At 39.6% G+C, this 27,525-nt stretch overlaps 1 protein-coding gene across 1 annotated transcript; it reads left to right on the forward strand.

Moving 5' to 3' along the window:
* The first annotated feature begins 89 nt into the window (after positions 1 to 89).
* Positions 90 to 27,525, forward strand: AASDHPPT (aminoadipate-semialdehyde dehydrogenase-phosphopantetheinyl transferase). Its single transcript, XM_032488233.1, has 6 exons — positions 90 to 370; positions 1,945 to 2,170; positions 13,039 to 13,160; positions 13,790 to 13,951; positions 23,605 to 23,676; positions 25,478 to 27,525. The coding sequence occupies exons 1-6, from the start codon at positions 188 to 190 to the stop codon at positions 25,640 to 25,642; spliced, it is 930 nt and encodes a 309-aa protein (XP_032344124.1). The 5' UTR covers positions 90 to 187; the 3' UTR covers positions 25,643 to 27,525.

Below are 27,525 nucleotides of genomic sequence, written 5' to 3' on the forward strand. Positions count from 1 at the left end.
GCGCCCTCTCGGCTCCCAGGGGAGGAGGCGGCGGAGTCGGGGGCGGGGACGTGAGGGCTCTCGCTGACGACGCGCCGTTGATGTAAGCGACGCCCCGCCCCCTCCGCACGGGCGCCGGAAAGAAGTGGGTGGGGCCCCGCCAGCGTCCGCGCCATCAAGCCCCAGGTGGCGGCCAGGCTTTCGGTGCATGGTGTTCCGGGCCGAGCGATTCAGCCTGCTGCCAGCGATGGAGGGCGTGCGCTGGGCCTTTTCCTGTGGCACCTGGCTGCCGAGCCGAGCCGAGTGGCTGCTGGCCGTTCGATCGATCCAGCCCGAGGAGAAGGAGCGCATCGGCCAGTTCGTCTTCGCTCGTGACGCCAAGGCAGCCTTGGTACTGCAGGTCTTTTCGTATCTAGAGCCGGGGGAGGGGGGGCAGGTGTGGCGGGAGGTGGGTCGGGCTGTGGGGACGCCCCCCTCCCACGCCGGCCTGGACCCCGGCTCGCGGCCGCCGCGGGGCGAGGGTGGTAGGTGCTGCCGCCGCCGGCGTGCGCGCGGCGCGGCCTCCGCGGTCTTTGTAGTTGCCTCGGCGGCTTCGTTCGCCGCCAAGCTAAGCCCCTCCCCCACTGTGATTGAAAATAGGGGTCCTGCTTAGCCATAGAATAGGTGCTGAGGAGTAGGTTTTTTACCCCATAGTGAATGTTTTTATTATTTTTAAGTGTTACCAATTGTTTTTTTGTTTCCTTGCGTGGGCCTATAGCGCATGCTTAGTGGGCTTGTTAAATATCCCACCATTCTCCAAGGGAACCCTGTACGTGGTAGGCCCTAAGAAATGCTGATGGTGTGTCTTAGTTTAGCCTTGCTCACCGTCGAGCTGGAAGAGTCCAGCCTCCTTTTACCAGTGAAACTGAAGCCTAGGGAGGAGGATGCAGTCCTAAAAAGTACCTTCCAGACTAAATATGTTGGAAAACAGTATTTTAAATATAATTATTGATTTTAAATGTGTATTTTTAAGCGGCAGATGGAAACTTGCGATTCGAAATGACTTCTGTGTAAGTGCAGTTTGAAACAGCCTCCGAGTACCATCACATCAGACGGTCTTGAAAATGTCCCTCCATGGAAGCTTTTTTTCGTTTGAAATGTGGGTTAATTGATAGTTTTTTGGAGGCGTATTGGTGAATTTTTTAAACTTTTTTATAATTTGTAAGAAATTGTAAAATACAAAATCTTGCAGCTTGTAAGTCAGTGTTAGAACTGAAGGGAAAAAAAAACTTGAAAGATTTTGCAAGGTATTGTGTCTCTTGTCATCTTATACCCTTGGGTATTTTTGTATGATTTTAGTCATTCTTTATGATAATAGAGGGAGAGAGTGGATGGGGTATATGTGAAAAAAGATAGGTCATGCATTGCTAATTGTTGAAGCTGAATGATAAGTAAATACTATTTAGAAATACACATAGGCACAGAGGTACAACAGCATTGCTCATTGGGGAATTTTTTTAATAATAGCAAAACTCGAGAAGCCTAACATATCCAATAATAGGGAAATAGTCAAGTTGTGGTACCTTGATATTATAAAATATGCTACATTTCAATGTACAGGCTAGATGGTTATGTATAGACATGAAATAATCTCCAACATTAGAAGTTAAAAAGCTTATACATGGTAGAATAGTACATATAGTAGGATTTCATATGTAGATGGATAGATAGCAAAAGGAGATGCAAATGAACATATATTTAGATACTTGGGAAAGATTGAAAGGATGACTGCTTGTTCATATCTGTCACCTGTTGAGGGGAGGGAGGGCATTGCTTAAATCTTAATATGGTTGTGTATTTAATACATACATACTTTTAAAAACTGAGTATTTTAGAAACCCACAAAAATAGATTTTGTGTGTTATAGGCAGTGTTACTGAAATCTTTAGGATAGACATCAATACATACCAAATGTTTTATTAACAGGCTGGTCGTCTGATGATAAGGAAATTAGTTGCAGAGAAATTGAATATACCTTGGAATAATATTCGTTTGCAAAGAACTGCAAAAGGAAAACCAGTTCTTGCAAAAGACTCGTTGAATCCTTACCCCAATTTCAACTTTAACATCTCTCATCAAGGAGACTATGCTGTACTTGCTGCGGAACCTGAGCTGCAAGTTGGAATTGACATAATGAAGACTAGTTTTCCAGGTAACGTTGCATTTTTTTAGTACAAGAGTTACGGAGTGTTTTGTCTTAGTTCTTACCTTTTGAATAATCTCAGACAAGGAGACGTAGATACCTAAGTTTAGGGAAAATGTGCTCAATACTCAAGGGTACTATATCTGAGAGAGCATATATCTGAAAAGGGTACTGTGGACTGAAAAAAAATGCACACCCTAAAAGTTGGGCATTATTCTGAGAACTTCGCAGGAGGACTCAAGAGGCCCAGGAGGCAGCCTCTCAGATCGCTGGGAAGGGCTGCTCCAAAGAGGTGAGGCAGGAACCAGGATATATAGGCGTTTTTGCAACAAAAACTAGGTGGTCAGCACATCAAAAGATTACTGTCAATTAAATAAAAGCAGACATCTCAAGTTAAGAAATTTAGTGCTTTTCTATGCGTGGGAAGATGCAAGACCTCATTGAAATCATCCCTTTGATATGTACCTTAACTATGTAGGTCCAGTACCCTGCTTTTCTCCATCCTGAATCCCCTCAGTGTGCACAATTGGGGGTGGCTGCTGGCTTAAGGACCACACATCCTTTGTTTACTATATAGTTCCTTGAACATAAAGAGATTTCTATATAAAGGATAGATTCTCCATTACTGAGGATTCATACATTGCTTTGCCTAGAGACAAAATGAAAAGAAAGATTTTCTTTTTGAATTACACTTCAGCTTGTTAAGTAAGACGAAATTTGAAACTATTTTCAAAGACATTTTGTAAAGAACAGTTTTTCATAACTCAGTTTGACTTTTTATTTAGGTAATAGATGTTAAATTGAATTGAACTCAGTGAAGAGTCAATTTTGAGTAGCATTCTATTCAGAAGATATTTTGAAAGTACATGTATTACAATACTTGAGTGGAACAAAGAGAACTTTGTTTTTCCCACAACTTGAGATAACATGTATTTGTGGTAAAACCAAATATGGCTCTTTGTAGCACATTTATATAAGTAAAAGTCAAGAGCAAGCAATAATTATAATATTTACGTGGTTTATATTTTGCCTTAGAAATTTGTAATTGGCAGCTGTAGGAATTGCTGGCACTTATTTGTGGGGTTGAGTATATTTACGTGATTATACTAGAACTCAGGTTTTCTCAACTACTCTAATTCTCATCATCACTAACATTAGTGAGCACTTACTGTGTGCCAAAGCGTTTTACTAAGTGCTTTACGTATATTATAAGGTGGGTAGGGCACAGCATACTGTTATTTTTACCAGAAGATAAGTAGCAGGCTAACAAGAAAGCTGTTAAAATCAGAGGAACAACTTCTTCCTAATTTCTTAGTGCAATTTCCTAATCTTCACACTGAGTCCACCACAGGATCTTTGCTTATGTTTCCCTGGGACTGGAATATTTGTATTCACTTTATCCCCCACCCTGTTCCTGCATAGATAACTTATTTACTGATTAGCTTCCACTTTAGTCTTACTTTAGTCAGCCTTCAACTTAAGCCAGATTCTTTTGTTCTAGACTCTCATAAAATATATTTTCCTACGTCCCAACATTTCCTACATTCCACATCTCAGTTTATGATTATTTCTCAGGATGATTATCTTCCCACGGGTCTTTATAAGCTTCATGAGAACAGGAACTGTGTTAGCTACATCTGATAGTGGCTGTTTCTACTGTCATATCTAACACCCTATTTAGTTCAAGATAATGCCCAATAAATACATGTCAGATGAATCAGCCATCTGTGCTGCAGTAGTGAGGCTTCAGATTGTGGCTGTGGATCTCATTTCTTATCTTTGTTGACACTTTGTTGTCAATATCTTTACCTTGAATTTTCCCACCAGTTGATTTTTTTCCATTCTGCTCATAAATCTTTCTCTTTCCTTAACTTTGTTCAGAAGGAGGCCCTGCTGTGAGGACAGGGATTCTTGACCCTGGATAAGCATCAAGTCATTTTTTTTAACCTCCTGAAATTGTTTGCTAAGTTTCGTATGCACGTGTATGCTCTTCTCAGGAGGGCTCTGGTTTTCAGCAGGGTCATAGAAGGCTTCTTGCAAAAGAACCACACTATAGAGGATTCAGAGTGAGCATGCGAACGAGCCCATAAACTTCCCTAGCTTTCTGTGGCTCTTATATGAACTTTCCCTAAAAATCAGAAAATGTTGGAGAGGCCATTGCTCCTTAGAATGCAGTCAGCACAATCACATGGTAATGGGTGGTTCATCAGGTTGGTATCTGCCTGGTGTGAGACACAGATTTTATTACCAGTTGGCATAATGGGCAGTGTTGGCTTATGGTCAGTACTGTATAAACTAGTAATTACTAATTGAAATTAATAAATGATAGGTAATTGAGCAAAAACTGGAGATTCTGTGTTCTGTTAATTATATTTTATGAGACTTTTTTTTACCACCCCCCATCTTTTTTTCATTGTTCTTATTTGACTAATTGCAGTACCCAGGCCTTTTCCTATTCTTAAGCTGTTTCATTGCCAAGAAACCAATTGATACATCCAGTAACACCCTGGGGAAGAGAGATTGTCCAGCTGTCATTAGTATTGCTACTGTGTTACTGATGTCTGAAGGCTGAATGGGCCCAGCATCATTTCTCAGTGAGAGTAGGGGGTAGTCACTGGCTTGCTTCCCTGGTGATGCATTTGGATTGCTTTGCATCAGTGTGAGTGAGGAAATTGAGCAAGGGAGGTTCCCAAGAGCTGCTAAATTAGGAGGGTGAAACTGAGGATAGCAGCAAGGGAAGTGTACTTTGTCCTGGACGTTATTAGCTTCTCAGCTCTTAAGATGGAATGAGACTTTGGGGACATCATTAGTATATTGAAAGACTCAGTTCCGTTAACCCCGTTTTGTCTGCAAGTAAACACTTAGGAACTTCTGGAGTCTTCATTCTGTGACATTTCCCATTTCTACTAGTGCACATCATTTCCTGCCATCTCCCAGTTCCCCCAGTGCAGCTATGGCAGGGTAGGAGAGAATATATCGATGGCTCTAAGAAGCTTTGGGTTTCTTCCTTTTAGCCAGTTGCCCATGATGAAAAAACAATTGGAACCACCGCTTTAGTCTCTGCTTAGTGGAGAAAGGAACCTTACACCAAGGTAACTGATGTGTAATTGGTGCTTAGTAATATTTGTTTAATGAATATCCAGGGAAGAGGGGTTATAAGATACTGGGGGCCCTAGTATCGATAAACTGCCAGTGCAGTATAATCCTAACCCTGGGGGGAAAGGTGTTTTGTAGGTCATCATTATAATGTGCTGCACTCAGTTGGGAAGTATTGGCTGTTTTTCCTTCATTTTCTAATTTTTAGCTACCATGAAAGGCTTTTGCAGTTGCAAGTATAAAAGTAGGATAGTTTTATGAATTGTTCAGTTTTGTCCCCATATTTATAAGCTAAAGCAAGACAAGATGGATACTATATAAAAATTATGATTAAAATACAGGAAACGACCCAAAATATTTTTCACCATGGTTTTACACTTTCAAGTTTACATTTTTGTTAATAAACTTTGCTGGGTATTAATTGACAGGACAAAAATGACTCTTTTGAGATTTAATACCAATTTAATAGCATAGAACTGCTTCTCTAGAACAGTTAACTGTAGTGCGTATGAAGTAAGTGGTGATATTATATAATAGCTGCGGAAAAGCCGGCTTGTCTCCTCCCACCATACTATTTACAGCACTATTTTAATGGCTTATTAGTCGGTTCCCCGTCTTCGCATCTGATCTCACTCAGTTCATTCTCTATATAGAGTTGGAGTGGTCTTTATTTATAACCTATAGCAATTTTCTTAAAACTTTTAGGTTGGTTCTTAATAAACTCCAGTCCCTTTAACATGACCTTGTCGTCTTGTTCTCATTTATCTATTTGCGTTTTTAGCTCCTCTCTCCGCTCACTATTTTCTGTCCACACTCATCTTTTATTGCCTGGAAGGTAGCAAACTTTTTCCTGTTCAGGGTCATTTCAAAAAAGCTGATCCCTCTGCCTGTTCTCCCCGCTCCGTCTTGAATGTATTAGACCTGGAGGATGAAACGTAGCCAGTACCTCAGGAAGGACTTCCCTGACCTCCTGATCTTGTTTTCCTTCATGGCCCTTCTTGTTTGTAATTATAACTGAGTTACTTGATTATTATCTGTTCTCCTTTATTAAATAAGTTCAGGAGCTGTGCTTGTTTTTACTGCAGTATACCTAGTACTCAGCAGAGTGTGTGGCACATAGTAGGTGCTCAGTAAATACTTACTGAATGTACAAATGATAGTTCTCAGTTTCACTTAAAATATTCCTTACCTTTGTTGAAAATTGAAAAAGTAGGTATGCAACTACAGTGAAAAATGATACCCCTAACAATGTAGTCGGAATGCAAACTTCTCATCAGTGAGTTGTGATTAAAAATAGCTCTTCCTTCGAGCCTTCTTCCTCACCCTCCCATTTTTCTCCCTAGCTTCTTTATCTGAATCCCCATCAGATTCAATTTTCAACTTTGTTGCTGCTGCAATCTACAGGCAGCCCCCAACTAGTAATTTTTCACCTTTAGGATGGTTTAAAAGCAGTACGAATTCAGTAGAAACCATACTTTGAATTTTGATATTTTCCTGGGCTAGCGGAATGCCATACCATACTCTTACGAGGCTGGGCAGCAGCCGTGAGCCAGGGCTCCCAGTCAGCCATGCAGTCACGAGGGTACACAACCAATACAGCCGTTCGGGTTTTCACTTTCAGCACAATATTCAGTATATTTCATGAGATATTCAACAGTCATAATATAGTCTTTGTGTTAGATGATTTTGCCCACCTGTAGGCCAGCATAAGTGTTCTGAGCATGTTTAAGGTAAGCTAGGCAAATGTATGCTGTTCCCTAGGTTAGAGGTATTAAATGCATTTTTGACTTAAAACATTTTCAGCCTAACAACGAGTTTATCGGCACGCAGCCCCATCAAGGAAGATCTGCATTCCACTATCATTTCTGATCTGCATTCTTCTAGATCTACATCTTGCAGATTGTGCTTAATTAAAGCTTTTTTTTTTTTTTTTTCTTTTTTTAACTTGGAGATTTAGAGCCAGCAAGCAGCTTAAACCAGTCACATTCCTCTTCATGCTCATAACACCTTCTGGAAAACCAGGTCTTTACTGGCAGGGAGCTTTGCCCCTTCCCAAGTTAGAGGAGGAGGGGTCTTTCCCACTGTACAGAGGGTTTAAGTAGAGCCACAACATAGAACTAGTGTTTATTGAGTAACTTCTAAGTGTTAAATGCCTTGTATTCATGATCTTATTTACCCACTTAAGCCTAGGTTGTAAGTTAATTGTTATTTTGTGGAAGAGGTTGAGACTTGCCCAAGGCAACTTAACTAAAAGGTAGAATATACTGGATTTAAATCCATACTACAAAGCCTATATTTTTAGGCACTGCACTCTACAATGTATGACCTCTCAGTACTAGATTTTATTAGTATCTGTTTAAGGATTTGCAAATACAAAATCTGTGGGAAAATTCCATGAAACTGAGTTTAATTAAAGTTTTTGTGGAGAAACTGGTATCTAAGAAAAGTGTACAAAATTTAGTAAGAGAGAGCTTGCCTTGGCATTTTTTTAACTTACATTAGGCATTGTAAACAAAAGAATATGGTGTTAGCAAAAGAAAAGAGAGTTAAGGGGTTGGTGCCCAGTATTTATACATAAAATTTCAATTCAGTGGTTAAAGATTAGTTTATTAAATGGTGCTGTAACAGAGGTTAATATTGTTAATATATAAAACACTTGTAAGTATTGATAGAAAAACCACTTAAGACTCACCTGATGAATGGACGAAGGACTTGGTAACACATTTCACAAAGGAGGATATATTAATAACAGTGACAACTACCCCAACAGCCTTATGTTTATTAAGTACTAATAGCTCTGGGCCTTTTATGTTTATTTCTTAAACTACCCTCTTTCTGTATTTTGTAGCTTAAGAAACAGCCATAGAGAAGTGAAATAAATTTAACAGTAAAGAAGTGAGAGAGCCAGGACTTGAACTTGACTCCAGGGGCATAACACTGGAGTTAAGAGTGTGTGTGTGTATGTGTAGATTAAGTTGTGTCCGTGTATGTATTGGTTTCCTAGGGCTCCTAACAAAGGACCAAAAACTCAGTGTCTTAAAACAACAGGTATTAATTCTCTGACAGTTCTGAAGGCCAGAAGTCAATCGAAACGTTAATAGGGCCAGGGTACCTCTGAAGACTGTGGGGACGAATCCTTCTTTGTTGCATTGCTGCAACTTTTTACCTTTATCTTCATGTTGTTTTTCCATCTGTTCTCTCTCTGGGTCTAAGTGTTTCTCTTTGGGAGGACACCAGTCACTGGATGTAGGGCATACCCTAATCCAACATGACCTCATCTTAACTTGATTATACTTGCAAAGACTATGTCCAAATAAGGTCACATTCTTAGTTTCTGGGTGGGAATGAATTTTGGGAGACTGTTCAATCCAATACAGTCCATCCTGTGGCCCGCCCAAATTTGCATCCATCCCACATACAAAATAAATTCACCCAATGCCAGCAACCCTAAGTCATAACATATTCCAGCATTAACTCTAAATCCAAAGTCGCATCTAAATGCAGCAACTCAGAAAGTTCCAGATATCATTGTCTGAATCATCTAAATCAGATACAGGTGAGACTCTGGGTATGGTCCATAATGGGGCAAAATTCTCCCATCAGTGAACCTGTGACACTAGAAAATAAATCATCTCCTTCTGAAATACAGTGGTGGGACAGGCACAGGCAGACATTTTCATTTCAAAAGGGAGAAGTTTGAAGAAAAAAGGATCATGGGTCCCAGTAAAGTTCAAAACCCAGCAGAGCAAATCCCATTAGATTTCAAGGCCTCTTAACGATCCTGTGTGGCTCCATGCTCTGTCCCCTGGCCCCTTGAGGTGGATCTACCCTGCCATCAGAACCCTTCCCATTTCTTGAAGGGGAATACGTTTGCAGTCAAGTAGCCCTGGCTCTCTGTTGGCCCCTTTCTTGCCTGTATGTGTTGATACATGTGTAAGTTAATCAGTGCACATTTAAGTAAACACTAAGCGCAGCTGACGTTCATGACTGCCTCCGTGGTGAGTTTCAAGATTAGGTAGTCACATTTCAATTTAGCGCTCTTTCTGCTGTATGCCGCTTGTATTGAAAGATTAATTGCTCCTTTGTTAGTAACATACTAACGGATTTGTGTATATGGTTTTTGAAACCTGTATTAGCTGCTCAGACACTTTTGTTTTATTCTGGATTTGTACAGGGATAAATTCCTGGGTAATAGAGCTGATAGGTCAAGCCTTATTGTGCACATTTTAACTGAAATTTTACAAGACTTCATCTCCCATGGAAGCAAGATTAAATGTAACCTAGTACTTGAAAATGAAACTACTAGAATTTCTAATATGACTTACTATCTCAAACTAAATTTTGTTACTTTGAAGCACACAGATGGACATTGCTCAACTGCCCCCTAAAGTAAATGTCCCCTCTTCTATAAGAAGAATGGTGAATTTTAACTGAGATACTGTTAGATATACACACCCATGGCCGTGTTCTGAAGAGATACTGATGTAGGTGGGCTTTGGGGTTCTGGTACTAGCAGGATTTTTTTAAATAGGCTTGTAGTAGTAGCTAAGGTTTTATCAACAGCGGTGGGTATTAGGGGCAGGGGTTGGTTCAGGGGCCCCAGCCTCCACAGGTATGACTTTTAGTTGGCCCTTCATATAACTTGATTCACTCATACTCACATCCGTGGATTCAAGCAACAGCAGATCGGTTACAATTGAAAAAAATTCGCATGTAGGTGGACGAGCACAGTTCAAACCCACATTGTTAAGGCTTAACTGTGTGAATTATTTTGTTGTAGGTTACTGCTCTGTTTGAACTTTCAAGTTGCTGCGTGACCTTGGTTAGCTCATTGCAGAACGCTTAGTTAATACCTAGTGCTGTTTTCCCTAAAGATTAAACTATGAGATGGGGGATCCGGTTTTTCTAAACTTGGTTGGTGGTTCCAAGTAAGCTTTTCAGTCATTTTATCTTTCCTACGTATATATGTAAGTTCGTACATGTGCAGTAAAGTGGTTAGAATGAAGATTGGAGTGGACATGAATATGTATTAGGAGGCTTTGCCCACTTACGCGTCGTCTTCAGATGGTTTGAGAGACAAATGTACTATTCTGATATTTTTTACTGGTTTTTTTTTCTTACTTCCAATTTCCTAGATAAACACAATCTTGAAGAGTACTCACCCACTGTGCATTTTCACCATCATGCCACATTGTGGCACTGTTGTTCTTTGGCTGAATATTTACAGTCATCTTTTTCTGTTGCTGTCAGATTTCTTATTTTGTGGAATATAATGCTCTCAAAAGTATATGAAAACACTCGTATCAGAGTTTTAAACTGTACACGATCAGTTATGATTGCTTTCCAGTTATTGTGCTAGATGGCTTTTTATGTTAATGAGTTTGGTTTTGGGGTTTTTTTTTTTTTTTCACTTAATTTTTTTTCCTTGATTGCCCCATTGTGTTTAGTTAAAAATAAGAGCCTTGAAAGTTACAGAATTATAACTTGAAGAAACCAACAAACATAATGACACTGTAGATGACAACAGGCATATCTTTTTAAAACTTTAGGCTTTTTGATAGTATGCTGTTAAAACTACATTTCCACTCAAAACATATAATGCTGTCTACAAATTCAAGGTAGCTTTCTTCTCAGTGTTGTTATTTACACTGTTTATGCCAGAATCTGTTCAAGAGGAAACAGTTTATGATTTACGTAGTTTTGGTGCTTCCAGTATTTAAAATCTCCAGGTCTACCTTCATCACTTTTGCAAGCTTGATTTCTTTACTTTCCTTTAGTGTTTTAGCTGTCAAGCCACTATATACTAGTGATGCTTGCATTTTAACAGGACAGTTTTTACTAAGGGGCTTAAGGAATTTAAGCAGCAGACTATCAGAGGGGGTTCAGAGCCTCAAAAGAGTAAGAATGCCCTGCCCTGGGATTCCTAAGGTCACAGTAATTAACTCCGTGCTGTTACATGAAATGACTTTACAGTTCTGCAGGGCTGCTTTTACGAAAGAATAGCCTTTTAATGTTAATATGAGCAGATAAACAATGGACATTGTTGATTCATGAAAGTGGATTGTAAAGTTATCCTTTTTGAGAATAGTAGAGGAATAGATATATTAGTTAAATGTGTTTGATGAGCTTGAACATAGATGAGGAAATTTGCCTTGAACTAAAGGACCACATGTTATTGTAGGGTCATTAGAAATTCCCTAACTAAACAAGACTGTTTTGAATTGGGGTGGTGGGAGAATTATAGACACTTTTGTAAGAGAATTGTTTTTTTAATGTTTTCTACCCTTGAGATAACTATGGGAAAGGTGCTTGGTTACTGTGTAACTCGGGAAAGGTAGAAGAAACTGTAAACTCGCTGTGAAGGTGAGTGAGGACCATGCCTGTTTCGCTCATTGTGATACTCCTGGCATCTAGCACTGGGGTATTTTTAGAGTGACTGATGCAGTAGGCATTCTAATTATTGAGTTTTCATGGGGTTAGCTAGTGAAATGCCAATAAAGGGTTAAGTAGGAGGATTTGATGTCTTTTTTTTTTCTTTCCAGACGTGCTAAGGTTGCAGCCAGTTGGGAATGTCAGATTTTGGAGTTGAGTACTTCAGAAATAGGAGTTGAGGGAGTAGACAAAGCTTCGTTAACAGAATCTGCAGGGGGACTACTTTCAAGAGGTTTACTGAAAGTAATGTAATCATAAGCTGAGGATACAGGGCGGTAGAGCACTTAGGAAGTAATCCACCACATTATAGTTAACACACGTTTATTCACATAGTGAACCTTTATGGCTCACGTACCTTGTCGCCAGACTTTCTGGCCGACCAGTGAGGCTGTAATCGTGTGCGGGTAAGAACTGCGACAGGTTTGTTTTTACTCACTAGTTCAGTTCATGTTGGTGTAATATTTGTATACATGCTACACACTTGTAGGATAAATGAATGGTTATAGAAGGTTCCTGCTTAGTAGTAAAGATAGACAAACACATAATATTTGGGGACAATATAATATGAAAGGCATACATATATTTTAATTTGTGTCTTAGCCTTAATTCTGGGAGTCAGAGCCTTTGAGCTCTGTTTATATTTGGGATGCTGTATAATATCTTTTTGTCTGTGGAACAGTAGAGCTAGGGATATACTTCAGATTTTTTTTTTAATGAGCCAAAAGAACAGTAATTAAAGTCTGTTTTTATTTGAAAAAGTCATATTAGAAAACATTTTTAAAAGCAGTTATTGTGAAGGAAGTTAATGTATATTAATTTTCAAGTCATAGCAATAACTTAGAATAAAAGAACACTCCTTAGCTTTCTACCAGTTTCCCAAAAATTATAATAAATTGTTCTGTACTCTTCCTGTTATATAGTAAAGTAAAAATTTAAACCTCGCGGTAGTAGTGCTCTGTTTTAAGAATGCTTGTTTTGAGAACTCTGATATTCTGTTGTACATAGGAAATTCCCCCTGTAATTTAAGATTTATAATAGGTTTGGGTGCTAAATTTTATCAGATTTTTGGTGGGTGTCTATTTATATGACCATATGTTTTTTCTACTTACAATAATACTCAAAGTTTTACCGTTAAGCTAGCTGGCTGTCTCTGGGTTAACCCCTGCTTGTCGTGTGTGTTATTCTTTTAATTCTCAGCTCACTTTGATTTGCTGCAGTTTTGTTTAGGATTATTTATTGTGACTGCATTCAAAAGTAAGGTTGGACTGTAGTTTTCTTTTAGGTGCTGTCTGTAACAGTTTTAGTCGTTGGAACAGTTATTTTTAATTCTCTGTTTCCTCGGTTGACAGGTCGTGGTTCAATTCCGGAATTTTTTCATATTATGAAAAGAAAGTTTACCAACAAAGAATGGGAAACAATCAGAAGCTTTAAGGATGAATGGACTCAGCTGGATATGTTTTATAGGAATTGGGTATAATTTGTTTCTAGTTTTGAGAGTAAACCCATGTGGTGATTCTGTTATCTTTGCTAAAAACAGAAGAAATCCTTTCGTTACCCTGTAGTTCATACAGTGTTCAAAATAAATAAGTCATTACTTGGGAACTTCATTATTTTTATGTATTCATTATTACATTATAATGACATTTAAGAAAATTTAACATGCATTTTATGCTCAATTAGAAGATACTCTTAAAGCTAAAATAAGACTTTTTATTTATCATGATTTATAAATTAGATTTAATGCTTTCTGTCTTAAAGGATCTCATACACATGAGGCCTTATTTAATGAACATGTATACTATTCATTGCTAGAAGACATGTAAGCCCTTTGTAAATTAGTTAATTTAATTATTGTAACAACCCTATGAAGAATGTAATTTATCATTGCATGTTACACCTGAGGAAATGGAGGCACAGGGAGCTTAAATGGTTTGTCTTAAGGTCTCACAACTGGTTTGTCTCCATGCTACTATAAAAATGAATAGCTTATAGCCATAATGTAGTAAAGGATTAAAAATCCACATGTGTTGGGGACTGTCATTTTTATGAAAAATGTTGCCTACTAAGTTGTCTCAGAGAATATGTCTGTCTGTATCTTAGGCACTGAAAGAAAGCTTCATAAAAGCCGTAGGTGTTGGATTAGGATTTGAATTGCAACGGCTTGAATTTGACATCTCACCATTAAACCTGGATATAGGCCAAGTTTATAAAGAAACACGTTTGTTTTTGGATGGGGAAGAAGAAAAAGAATGGGCATTTGAGGTAAGAAATTTATCAGAATTGCTGTAATTATAGTAATTTCCTTATTTTGTGCATGTGAGTATAGGCTTAAACTTGGGGGGGGGGCTAGTCATTGAAACTAGACACATTTAGAATCCATTCCTGGTGCTCTGAGGTGAAGTCAGGGGTACTCTGAGCGCCTGTAACATTTAAGCTGATACTTGAAAGGTAAGTTGTAGTGCGTTAAGTAAAAGGGAAGGCAAAAGAGGCCATGGAATAGAACACCTTTGTGTATACGAACAACTAAAGGATACCGCTCCAGTGCTGTACTGTGTTGAGGGGATTTGAGAGAGATTCTAGGTTAGGCTGTAAGATCAGGTAGGGCATTATGAGTCAGTTAATATATTGGTCTCTTTCTTTATTTTCTCTGTCACTGGCAATTCTTGGCTGCTAGTGAGAGAAACCTAATAACATTTTAACTGAAAAGTCGTGATAGTAGCATACTAGAGTGATTCGTGTAATTGCCTTTCAGAATTAGCTAGGGACTGGAAAACTCCGAACTCTTTTTATCTTTTACTTTCGCCTTCCTCGCTTCAGTTTTCTCCCACCCTCATTTCTCATTCTCTCCACCAGCTTTCTTAACTTTATGTGGTCTGTGTGGCAGGAAACATAACAATTTGTAGTTTAAAAACCCAGAGATCGGTGAACTCCCTTTCTATTCAGACCCTCAAAGTCCTGGAGAAGGGGCTCTGGCTTAGCTTGGACGTGAGGTGCTTATCTCTTGACCAATCATTGTAGCCAGGGGAGTGTGTGACAGCTTGTATCAAGTGTCCGTAGCTGAGCAAATGGGTTATACTATAATGTGGTTGTTCCTGCGGTCATCATCTGAATCATGTGCAGAGGTCACGGTAAAGAATTCATGATGAGTGGGCAAAATAGAAGGTATTCGTTCACTAATTCTCTCAAGGGACTTTAACAAGTGTCAAATAGGGAGTAGTAAGATCAGAATTGTATTTTAAGACCAGGTTCTGTCTATGGAGGCATAAGGGGTTAAGGAAGTGAGGTGTCAAAGATGTTATGATCAATTCTGTGACTTACAGGCCCCTCTGTTGAGCTACTGAATACTGGAGAACAAGTAGGAATTAAGTTTGCCATGCCATAGAAACACCTAAGTGAAGGTGTCAGGTAGTTGGCAGAATGAAAGGTTAGGCTAAAGGGAAAATCATAACCAGTAACGTGTGGATGGCAGTTGACGTAATAGGACTTAAAGTTGCAGCAGTGAGATCACCTAAGTTAGACTTGAGAAAGACCTAGGGCAGAGTCCTGAGAATACTATTTAAAGGTGGAGTGGGGAGGAGACTGAGAAAGAATGATCAAAATGGTAAGAAGTAAAATAAGAAAATAGTGTTAGGGGATCCAAGGGCAGGAAGTATTTTGAGAGAGACCTGTGTCAAAACTGCTAACATACCAGATTTCTGGTCAAGATGGTGGAGTGATGGGACCACAAGCTCCCCACCCCTCCTGACTACAGCAAAACCAGAACTGACTGCTAAACAACCATCGGAAAAAAGAATGGAACCCAGCAAAGAGATCTTCAACTGGAAACAGGGAACCATAGCAGGACGGTAGGAGGGGCATGCTCATGATATAATCGGGCCCCATTACCCCACAGGTGGGAGACCCACAAGCTGAAGAATATTTCAGTCATAGGGCCCCCCCCCCGCCACAGGAGTGAGTGTTCTGAGCCCCACATCAGGCTCCCCAGCCCAGGGTTCTGGCATTAGGTGGAGGAGACCCCAGGACATCTAGTTTTGAAGGCCAGTGGGGCTTAACTCTAGGAGCCCCACAGAACTGGGGGAAAGAGAGACTTCATTCTCTTGGGAAGCATACCAGAATCTCACGTGTTCCAGGTCCAAGGGAAATGACTGATTTCATAGGGACCTGGACCAGACCTGCCTGTGGTTTTAGAAGATCTCCTAGGGAGGTAGAAGAGGGTTGCAGCTCACCCAGGGGACGTAAAAGCTAGTGGTGGATATTCCAGGAGTGTTCATCTACATGAGCTTTCCTGAAGGCTGACATCTTGATCGGATCATTAGTACCAAGACCCAGCCCCACCCAACAGCCTGTAGGGAAGCCTCAGGCCAAGCAACGTACAGGGTGGGAACAGCCCCACCCATCAGCAGGCTTCCTGAGCCACAAACACCTCTAGGCCCAGCCCTACCCACCAGAGGTCCAGGTCCAGCAGGGGCAGGTACCAGAAATAAGAAAACAACAATCCCACAGCCTATGGAAGGAGCCCACAGACACAAAGCAGATTCTACACTGGGACTGGCTGGACCCTGGCCCTTGGCTGACAAGAGAGGAGTGTACTCCTCGGACACATAGGACGTCTCCCACAGAGGGCCACTTCTCCAAGGTCGAGAACATAATTAACCTACCTAAAAATACAAACAAAAAGACATACAGAATGAGGCAGCAGAGGAGTATCTCCCAGGTCAAAGCATAAGATAAAAGAAGAAGATAAAAGAAGTAGAAAGAGTTTAAAGTAATGATGGCAAAGATGTTCAGAGAACTCAAAAGGAATAGAGATGGACGGGGCAAAGTTTTTCACGAAGAGTCGGAAAATACAACGAATACCCAAATAAAGTTGAAGAATTAAATTACTGAAATGAATAACACACTAGAAGGAACCAAGAATAGACTAAATGAGGCAGAAGAACAGATCAGTGAGCTAGACGACAGATTAGTGGAAATCACTACTTTAGAACAGAAAAAAGAATGAAAAGAGATGAGGATAGCTTAAGAGAACTCTGGGACAACATGAAGTGCTCTAATACTCACATTGTAGGGGTCCCAGAAAGAGGAGAGAGAGAAAGGACCTGAGAAAATTTTTGAAGAGATAACAACCAAAAACTCCTCTAACTTGGTAAAGGAAACAGTCACCCAAGTCCAGGAAGTGCACAGAGTTCCACACAGGATCAACCCAGAGAGGAACACACCAAGGCACATAGTCATCAAACTGTCAAAAATTAAGGATGAGGAGAAAATATTAAAATCAGCAAGAGAAAAGCAACAAATAACACACAAGGGAGCTCCATATGGTTTTCACCTGATTTTTCAGCAGAAACTACAGGCCAGAAGGAAGAGGCAGGATATATTTAAAATGATGAAAGAGAAAAACTTACAGCCAAGAATACTCTATCCAGCAAGGCTCTCCTTCAGATTTGATGGAGAAATCAAAAGCTTCACAGATAAACAAAAACTAAAAGAATTCAGCACCACCAAACCAGGTTTACAAAAAATGTTAAAGGAACTTCTCTAGTCATCAAACCATAAGAAAAGAACAAAAAGAAGAAAGAGGGAAAGAAAAAAGACCTACAAAAGATTGCTTTGGCAATTTGAGGTCTTTTATGGTTCCATACAACTTCTAGAATTGTTGTGGTTCTGTGAAAAATATTGTGAGTATTTGACAGGGTTGTGTTGGATTTGTAGGATTGCTTTGGGTAGTGTGGCCATTTTGATAACGTTGATTCTTCTAATCCAAGAGCACAAGATATCTTTCCATTTCTTTGTATCATCTTCAGTTTCCTTCATTAGTGTTTTACAGTTTTCAGAGTTTAGGTAACCTCCTTGGCTAAGTTTATTTCTGGGTATTTTGTTCTTTTGGGTGCAAACAAAATGTTTATGGCAGTTGTAAAATTCAGGATTTTAAAGTGGGGGAAAAAGTGAATGAGGGGCTGCAAATGGCAAAATATCCTTTTTTATGGGTGAGTTGTATTCCATTATGTATACATGCTACATCTTTATCCATTCATCTATTGATGTGTACTTAGGATGCTTCCACGTCTTGGCAATCATAAATAATGCTGCTGTTAAAAAAAAAAAGCTGCTAACATACCATGTAAGGTAGGGATTCTATCAATTAAAGAGTAAATTGTATTTAGAGTACTGTATTTTAATTGAAGTGTAGTTGATTGACAGTGTTGTGTTAATTTCTGGTGTTATAGCATAGTGATTCATTTATACATACATATATATTCCTTTTCATATTCTTTTCATTATCAGCCATTATAAATATTGAACACAGTTCCCTGTGCTATACAGTAGGACCTTGTTGTTTATTTTATACATAGTAGTTAGTATCTACAAATTCCAAGTTTCCCAATTTATCCCTCCCCAGTGCTTTTCCCCCCTGGGAACATAAGTTTGTTTTCTATGTCTGTGAGTCTGTTTCTGTTTTGTAAATAAGTTCATTTGTATCCTTTTTATTTATTTATTTATTTTTTCAGATTCCACATGTAAGTGATAACATGGTAGTTTTCTTTCTCTTTCTGGCTTATTTCACTTAGTATTGTCATACTCCAGGTTGTTGCAAATGGCATTATTTTATTCTTTTTAATGGCTGAGTAGTATTCCATTGTATAAATATGCCACGGCTTCTTTATCCTGTCATCTGTCGATGGACATTTAGGTTGCTTCCATGTCTTGGCTGTTGTACATAGTGCTGCTATGAACCCTGAGGTACAGGTGTCTTTTCTAATTGGAGTTTCCTCTCAATATGTACCCAGGAGTGGGATTGCTGGATCATAGGGTAAGTCTGCTTTCAGTTTTTTAAGGAATCTCCATATTTTCCATGATGGCTGCACCAAACTACATTCCCACCAACAGTGGGAACAACCAACAGTGTAGGAGGGTAGCATACTATATTTTTAATAGGTTTTTTTTTTTTTAAGTTTTTATACTTAAAGGGGTAAACATCAGCCATTGCATTCATGGAGAATCCTTTATTTTAATGGTGCCACGTGGAGCAGGCCTCATAGCAGGGCGAGGAGGGGAAGAGTCAGCAAGTGAGCCAGCTGTGCTTCAGCTCTTTGGGTGACAAAGATGTTTGAGTTCCTGGGGACCAAATAGATGCTTCAGAAAGTGGCAGCCACCGGGCCTGAAGTTTCCTGAGAGAGGAATTCCAAAAGAAAGGCAGTGGGTGTTCTACTGTGTATTAATTGCTGAGGGTGGGAATTACAAGGGTCAGCTGTGAGAGCTGGAAGTAGTCCATGACAGTTCTCAGGTGCTCGCTGAGCCAGCATTTGGATACTTGATAGGACCCAGGGTTCTGAAACTGGTTTGCAACAGTATTAGGTCATAACTTTGCCTGTTTCCTCTGTCCCCTTCCTGTCTGCCACCTACGTTAGGGAAACCAGAGCAGAAGAGGAGGGTGAGACCAAGGAGAAGAATGTGTTCTTGGATTGAAATGGGTTTTTTTTTTTTAATCTGAAAGGGACTGAAGGGCTATGGGGTTTGCCTAAGGGCTTGTCCAGGAGCTGAGAAGGGAGATCCATCAGGGCATATTTGAGGGCATATATGGAAGAATAATTAAATGTACCTGAATGTTTAGCCCATTCAGTGTACCAGTTAGAAAAAATATGAAAATAATACATGTCATATGTGTATTTTAAGTGTGGATTGTTTATTCTACAGTAAACAGGCCTGGGAGGAGAGGGTGAACTTAACAGAATGAGTGTGGTGGTCTGGACAGCCAGAAGCCAGAGGCGGAGGGGAGCATGGTGAGAGCACAGAGCCAGGGGAGGTTGGGGTCACGGAGCACAGGTGTCAGGGCATCTCTCAGTGCTTCACAAGCTCCAGTACCAGCCTTTAGGCATGCGGCTGAGGAAGGGCTGTGATTTCAGCGTAGAGATTTCCGTGTGCGGCTGTGGCATGCGTGATCTTCACTGTCCTGGCCATTCTCTCCTTCGCTCTCTTCCGCTCTCACTCGTACACCCTGAATTTACCAACGCTGGAGCAACGAGAGGCAGCAGCACAGTGAGTGGGGGAGCGTCCGGATTTAGGAGGAGAGATGGAATCGCCTCCCTGTTGGAGGCTTCTAACCCTGAATTAGGTTGGAGCTAGGATAAGTGGAAGAGTCTTCATGAGATGAGAGTAAAACTTCATTTGGGTCAAATGCTTTTCAGAGAAAACTCAGTACTGAGAATGACCAGAAGTGTCATTTATGAGATCTGTTCAGGATTTCATCCAGGGAAAGAGAAAAACGAATTGTCAGAACTTGCTTTAAGGAAAAGGTGAGAGAGAACCAGTTGCCCCCTGTTCCCACACTGTGGAGTCCAGTTCCTTTGGTAAACTGAAAATAAGGCAGGAGAAGCCTCAGCCCTCCCCTGCTTCTCATGCCTAACTTGCTCCTCTCTCCTTTCCCTGCTGTGTAAATAGCCAGAGTCACAGCCAAACAGTGATAGCCTCCTGGCTTGATTTTTCTCTATATGTAAGTGATGACTATATTTAAGTGCCCAGGCTATTTTCAGAAAGTTCTTTCAAAAGTGTTTAGGAGTATTTTAGAAAGTACTGTTACCTGGTTGGAGACAGGACAAATCCCTGGAAACAGTACGTGTCAGAGAGGACACGTGCCTCTCTGGACACAGTGCCATCGTAGGACATACAGTAAAATTCTGGATGCCAAGAGAAAAAGGAGCATTTATTTACTTGGAGACTCAAAAGAAGATTATGAAATAAAAGTTATAAAGGAAATGAAGATTAAAAAAAAAACCTGCTTAGTGTCTTGAATACTATTCAGGAAGAGAGTGTATTTATGAAATGGGAGCTGAGAGCCTTGGGGGGAGGAATAGGCTTGTCGTTAAAACAAGGCTGTTGGTGGAAGATGGTCTGTGAAACCATCTAGAAATGTTACAGAAAAGACTGCAGACTAAAGCCTAAAACTCTTCTGTTTAAAAAGTACATCGCACCATTGCCGCCTTCTAAATGCAGGCATTTCCCCAAGCACCCGCTCCTTTCATGGGTCCGGCCGCAGCAGCAGTCTCAGCCAGCCTGCCTCTCTGTGTGTGAGCCCGGGCCTGCCCCGCAGCTCCTGGCCCTCCTGCCTCCTGCCCCTGGTTCTCGCAGCCGCGTGCTTCTCCCTGGCGGCTGCACAGCGCGGGCACCACGGGTGCCGCAGGCGCAGTCGGAACGCTGCTCGCCCTCAGTCTCTTTTTCTCACCGCGCTCCTTTTGATGGTACGACCATCCAGTCACCTCGGGTTAGTAAAGCCCAGACCCACTCTGGTTCCTCTCCTGCGCCCCTCGTCGTGCCAGTGCCTCTAGTAAACAGTGGCGGGCCCCCTTCTGAGAGCCCTTCCGGCCCCTGCCGCTTCTCAGGTGTGGGCCCTCTCTCCGCTGCAGCTTGGGCTGATGCGGTAGCCGCGTGATCACTGGCTTCCGCTTCCACCGTTTTGCTTCAGCCGTCTCCATTTCTGGCCGTCACGTCCCTGGATACGTACTCCACGTTGCAGCCTGCTGTGTGTCATTCTTTGACTATCGCGAACCCTCGTCTATTTGTATTTATTTTAATTCTTCCGTGATCTCACCACCCACCCACCCATCCACCCTGCCCCAGTCTCCCCCTTGCTTTCTCCTTTAACAATTTAAGTCCAGCTCAGGTGCCCTCTCTTTATTTCCTTTAAGACCAAGCTTCCCCTCCCCCCACCACTTATGGCATACCACATTTTGCCTCATAATCTTTGTACTTACCTACCTGTTTCACTTTCCCAGGACTCCCTGAGGGCAGGGGCCATATCTCACTTTGTATTGTAGCTGTTACATAATCAAGAGTCCACTATTTATTACAACAAACCCAAAGGATTTCCCACTTACCTGAATATTGCATCTCACACCTGGAAAAGTAATACTCTTAAAAAAAAAGAAAGCTCGTGCCAAGAGTTTTCATAGGCTCTCAATTTTCATAACCAGTTTGTTAGGAAAGTTACCACCAAACAGTTTCAAACGATGAGATTAGATGAAATAGAAATTCTTTGCTTTGGTTTTGAAAGGAAAGCTTTAAAAAAAATTAACATTTATGACAGATTTTTTTTTTCCAGTACTTTGACTATTGGGGAGAAATTGTAAAACTTGAATGTTACTATTTCTTGAAAAAATAAAATATCCTTGCTCCCTTTGGGTTTGTTGAAGACTTTAAGGAAGTTTTGGTATTCACAATAATTTTATGGATAAAAAACTATAAGCTTGGGAAAATCTTGAAAATTTAGAAAGTCTTTCAATTTAAGTCTTAAGTTCAGTAGCATTGAATGTACTGGCTTAACTAGCTAACTAGCTTGCTGGTTCCATTTCTTTTTTCAACTAATATTTATTATAGATGTTGTTTTAGGCAGAAAAGATTCAGGGCAAAGCTGATCACCTCATAGAGCTTTTTATTCTAGTGATACATCAGTGTTTGGTAACTGAGTCGTTATGAAATAACTTCTCTGGTTTTGCTGTGTCAGATTGCATATTTATATGATGTTGATGAGGTCTGAGTAGATACCTGGTGAGTCTTTATCTTGATAGCAGTTTCATTGAATTTTGGCTTGTAATGAAGGAAGTAGGTAGACTGAGCAGGGCTTCTCGGCAGTTTAGCAGACAGGCTGAATAGAAACTGATTATTGCCCCGGTTACCGCTGTTGTTTTTCTTAGATACAGATACTACAAAACTGCTAATCTAAGTGGGATTTCAGAAGTAATTATAGACAAAACATCTGTATACTGTAATGTTTATATTATCAATATATTTAGTGTAAAGAATGAGATAACCATGTATCAAAAAGAATAGTTCTGTTTATAATAATTAAACTTTGACCTCTTAATTTTTTCTCATACTTATTTAGCTAGTTATATTTTTCTTCCTCTTGAAACATTTTCCTAAAGTTACCGTTTTTGAATTTCATTTTTTGCTAATTTGGTATCTTAAGGTGTGAAGATAGGAAGAAGAGGATGAAGGATGAAAAGTCCTTAATTAATATTATTTCCGATTGCTGTTTCAACTGACGTCTCATGGAAGAATGCCTTAGTAAAGTGGCTTTTTGGGGAAATTTTGTTTAGTGTTTAATAGTCATTCGTAGTTTTCTCTGGTAACTGCCTCCAAGTCTATTACATTTTAAAGCCCCCTCCCCCTCTGTCTCATACATGGGGGGAAGTAGGAAATTGCACATTTTGTAAGTCTTAAGTTATGAATTTCTGCCATGATTTCCCATAGGCTATAGTAGGTAAGCTAAATGCTTATAAACCAATATTGCGATCCAGTTTTTTAAAATTTACTCTTTAGGCATATATAAAACTAACGTCACCAGTCAGGGCAGATGGCTTTCTAAGTGTGCCTCTCTATAGGAAACTGCATTTATGTCAGGAATGCATAATCTAAATCTAATCACTAGAACCATCAGACCAAAAATGAGCAGTGTTGTATTAATAAAAAGGTGGCGGGGTGGGGCTTATTTTAAAATATTAATGTAATAAAAGACAAAAGAAGAGCTAGCAAGACATGACTACTGAATGTAATACTTGACCCTAGACTGAGTCCTGCCTGTCCTAGAGTTGGGGAAATGCTGTAAAGGATTGGATTAATTCACCAAATGTGCAGTACAGAGAGTAGATTTAAGTATGATTTCAATGTTAAATTTACCAAAGTTATTAACTACTGTGGTTATGTGAGAGAATGTCCCTGTTAGGAAATATATATTGAAATATTTCAGAACACAGGGCCAAAAGTTACGTGACTTCTCCTTAAATTTTTCGGGGGAAGTGGAGGCATATATGTATATGTGGGGGGGGGTTGGAGAGAGAGAGGGGTTTTTTAAATGTAAATAGAAGTGGTCTAAGTTTACATATTTAGTATTCTGTGTTTACTTGCGTTTTATTTTTCAGGAAAGCAAAATAGACGAGCACCATTTTGTTGCAGTAGCTCTTAAGAAACCCAATGGATCTAGACATCAGGATGTAAGATTTTACAATTTCTCTGACTTTTTTCTAAAAAATATGAACTAATGTTGAGTTTGTTATTTATTGATGGAAATAGTCATTTGGTTTATATTAGGTTAGAGGCTTTGACTTTTTTTTTTAAATATATAGACTTTAGAGGTGTTTTTCAGCATCCTTAAGATCATCTGGGATTTTACAGAAATGTTTTAAAAGCACTTTACCTACTTTTTCTAATTCAAATACACTTAAATATTGCAAAGAAAAAATGTTGGTAATACTGTCCTAGTAGTTCTATTTTCGGTAGAAATTTAAGATAGGTACTGTCTTGGTCATCTTATAGCGGTTCATTTCCTGGTGATCTGAGGCTGTCTTGAATATAAGGGTTCCAAGTCAAAGGTACTGAGTAGTGGAATTAGCTGTCACATTAAACTCCTCCCCCTTTTTATAGCACTCTCCTAAATTATTCCCAAAGTTACAGTGTCAGACGTGACATTCTGGCATAACATCAATTATTTCAATTAAAATCTATTTTTACTTTCTTCTGCTGTTAATTGGTAAGTTGAGAAATTTTTAAAAAAAGAAACCTCAGGGTCTTGACTCTCAGCCTACATACAGTTGTAATTCTGTTGAAGTATTTATTTAAGGAATACGGATAACTGTTATAATAATCGAAATATATGCACGTTGCATTACTATTTTTAGGGAATCTGCATGAGAGAAGCTGGTATGATCAGTATGTTGGCATCATTACCTCTAGGGAAGAAGCTCCCTCTACAGATCATGCCTTTGATAGATTAAAAAAGATGAAAATTTTTCATAAATTAATCTTTCTTTAAAAGGGATGACCTGTTAAACTTGACCCCTGTTACCTGAAGATGTTCTGACCCAGGTTATCTGTCCTTGTGTGCTCAAGTCTCAGCATTACCCTTTCTACAAGTACCTTATTTTCAATAGAGCTTTATATTTTTTAGTAACATTTGCACATGGCAGTAATTTCTTTCTATTTCCCTAGACGCAGCAATGTCTCTTAGGCAGCAGTGACAGAAAAGGGCAAGGGTACTGCTCAGAAGGCCTGGCTGGGTTTCAGGCCCAGGTCTACCATTTAACCTGTGTTGTAAGCTTGCATATGTTGATGGATCTTCCTAAGCCTCAGTTTCCCCATCTGTAGAATTGAGATAACAACCATATCAGCTTAGTTGTGAGACAGAAATCATATTAAATGGTTACTGATCTTGTCATATGGGTGTGGAAGACGTGAGTACTCTCTTTACTAGAATGTATAGACTGTTAGAGATGGTCCATGCTCGGCTGAGTTGTGAACAAGGCTTCTATCAGAGTATAAGATAGAGGTTAAATTTAGTGCTGAGTGAATCATTTCTTAATGAAGGGTTGCATCTCTGTGGTTACGAGAGTCTTACGCCCTCTACTGGAGTATTTCTCAGAAGTTTGCTTGGTGGTCCCTCCCTATCAGAATAACCCACCTCCCTGTTAAAGTTATGTACCTGGGGATCCTTTTCAAGTCATCTACTGAGTCAGAATTGTTGAATGTGTGACTCAGTAAATCCTCATTTTAAACGAATGTAGGTTACTGTTATCTACAAAAAGTTTGAGTATCACATTATTTCATATTTTTCTTGATTTTATTATATTGGCAACACTAATACAAGAAGTAAAAACAATTATCTAGAACTCCTACTGTGTTATAATTTAACGTTACTGAAATCTAATCATCGATTTGTTATTTTCCTAGTTACAAAATTGACCGTAAGATCAATACGCAGTGTAACATTCAGGTAATCTAATTTTTTTTCCCTTTTAGGTTACATCTCAAGATGATTCTAAACCAACCCAGAGGCAGTTTACTGTTCTCAGCTTTAATGATTTAGTATCATCTGCTGTTCCTATGACTGCTGAAGATCCTTCCTTTTGGGACTGTTTTTGCTTCACAGAAGAAATTCCAATACGAAATGGTACAAAGTCATGATGTGATTTTCTTAGTAACAAAGGGAAATGAAAACTATTCTTCTGTAGTCACTAAAAAAAAAAGTCAATGCCTGATAGTATAAGTTTTATTTCACAAAACAGTTCAAAAAAGAAAAAAACTTTTCCCATTAAAAGGGCAGACTCCCAGGTCAAGATAGCTCACTAGAATTCATGTTGACCCCTTCTCCCTCCCCAAAGTCACATGGCATCGACTGCAAACACAGAAATCGGTGGCAGATTCTTAAAGTGATGCATGTTCGTTGTAGGGGAAAAAATAGAAAATGCAGATATGCAAGAAGGAAATAATTGAATTCCTTCCTTTCAGAGAGAACGGTTTCAGAGGTAATTATTCCTAAAACCTGGAGTATCTTTCCAGACCTTTTTCTTGGCAAGAAATCCATATTGATATACTTGTTTTTTGCTTTTTGGGTTTTTTCATGGGAGCATACTGTTTTTAATTTTTTTTCTCTTAATTGTACATCTACTGTTCATAAATAGAATTCTGTAGCATAACTTTTAGTGGCTCTAAAGTAATCTGTTGTACGGTTATTATCAGGATGTTTTTGACCAGGGGTAACGTTCATGTATGATTGACTTAAGTAACCAACGACATTTATTGTCTCACATGACATATAGGTCAGGGGTGTTGTCATTAAGGACTTTTTTTTGCCTCAGTCTCAGTTTATCAGTTTTGCCTTAGGCTTGTCTCCTTCATGGTCACAGGAGGTGCTGATGTAACTTACGGCTTCACATCTTCATAAAAATTGCATCAAAAAGGCAGGGAAGATTGTCCTCTCGCATCTCAGTTTTGTCAGTGAGGAAGACCTTTCCCTCTTAAGAAGCCCCGGAAGATGTCCCCAAAGTTTCTGTTGACTCAGATCAGGTCATTGCAAAAGCTGAACGCAGACACTTTTGGCCTCTGTGGGAAGTAGACTGGTGAGGAAGCAGCTAGGGCAGGGTTTGGGGAGTGACACCGAGGGGAAGCCCGCTGCCGGCCATCGGGAAGGCGTGCCGGTTTACCCATTCTTCCCTCTGTCAGGCATGGTGAGTGTCTGTGCTTTTTACTCTAAACAGTGGTGCATTGAATATCTTTGTAACCACATTTTGAAGTACGTGTTTAATTATGTCCTTAAGAAAGTAGATTTCTATAAGTGGAATGATTGGTTCAAAAGGATTAAACATTTTTAGGGCTTTGATAAATACTGCCGAACTGTTCTCTAAGAAGGCTGTCCACTTCACATTGCCAGCCAGTGTTCTGTGTGTGCCCCTCTCTCACCGCCCCCCGTACTCCTGCCCGTGTATAGATACTGTCTTTTTTTTTTTTAATGTAATCTTGGCCAATATAGGTGGGAAGTGGTACCTTATTTTTTAAATTTGTGTTTCTTTCATTATGAATGAGGTTAATATATCAGTGTTGTTATTGGCTGTTTGTATTCCTTTTTTATGAACTGCTCGTTCATTGTCATCACCTGTTCTCTTTTTAGTAAATAGGACTTAATTTAAAGTGGGAACATAGTGTAAAAGATGCCAAGACCTTCATACTGCTGACAGGACTATGGTTGTAGCGCACGTCTTGGGGAGTTAAAGTCTTGTTATTCTTAAATGTCAAGAAATGAATTAACTTGTTTCTGTTACTAAAATTAAAAAATTGTGTGTAACTTGTATAAAATGAGATACTTTGCTTAAGTAAAAAGATTTGGAATGTTTTATGATTTTTCGTTTCATTAAGCATGCCCAGATATGCCAAGCATAGTAAATTAACGTTTTTAAAAGATCAGTAGCATTTGTAATAGAGGAGGCATTGTTATCCGTAGCATGAATGTAATGGTGATGTGAAAAGCTGTTTTCTGACTTGTCGTTATAATAAAATGATTTAACACTGAA

Source organism: Camelus ferus, chromosome 10, assembly GCF_009834535.1.
Source record: "Camelus ferus isolate YT-003-E chromosome 10, BCGSAC_Cfer_1.0, whole genome shotgun sequence".
NCBI classification, from domain to species: domain Eukaryota; kingdom Metazoa; phylum Chordata; class Mammalia; order Artiodactyla; family Camelidae; genus Camelus; species Camelus ferus.

Bases quoted from the DNA above. Each gene is read 5' to 3' on its own strand.
- AASDHPPT (XM_032488233.1), top strand. From the start codon at position 188: ATGGTGTTCCGGGCCGAGCGATTCAGCCTGCTGCCAGCGATGGAGGGC. The intron at 13,161-13,789 runs GTATAATTTGTT...TCTGTATCTTAG, and splicing joins ATATGTTTTATAGGAATTGG to GCACTGAAAGAAAGCTTCAT. The intron at 13,952-23,604 runs GTAAGAAATTTA...TTTATTTTTCAG, and splicing joins AAAAAGAATGGGCATTTGAG to GAAAGCAAAATAGACGAGCA.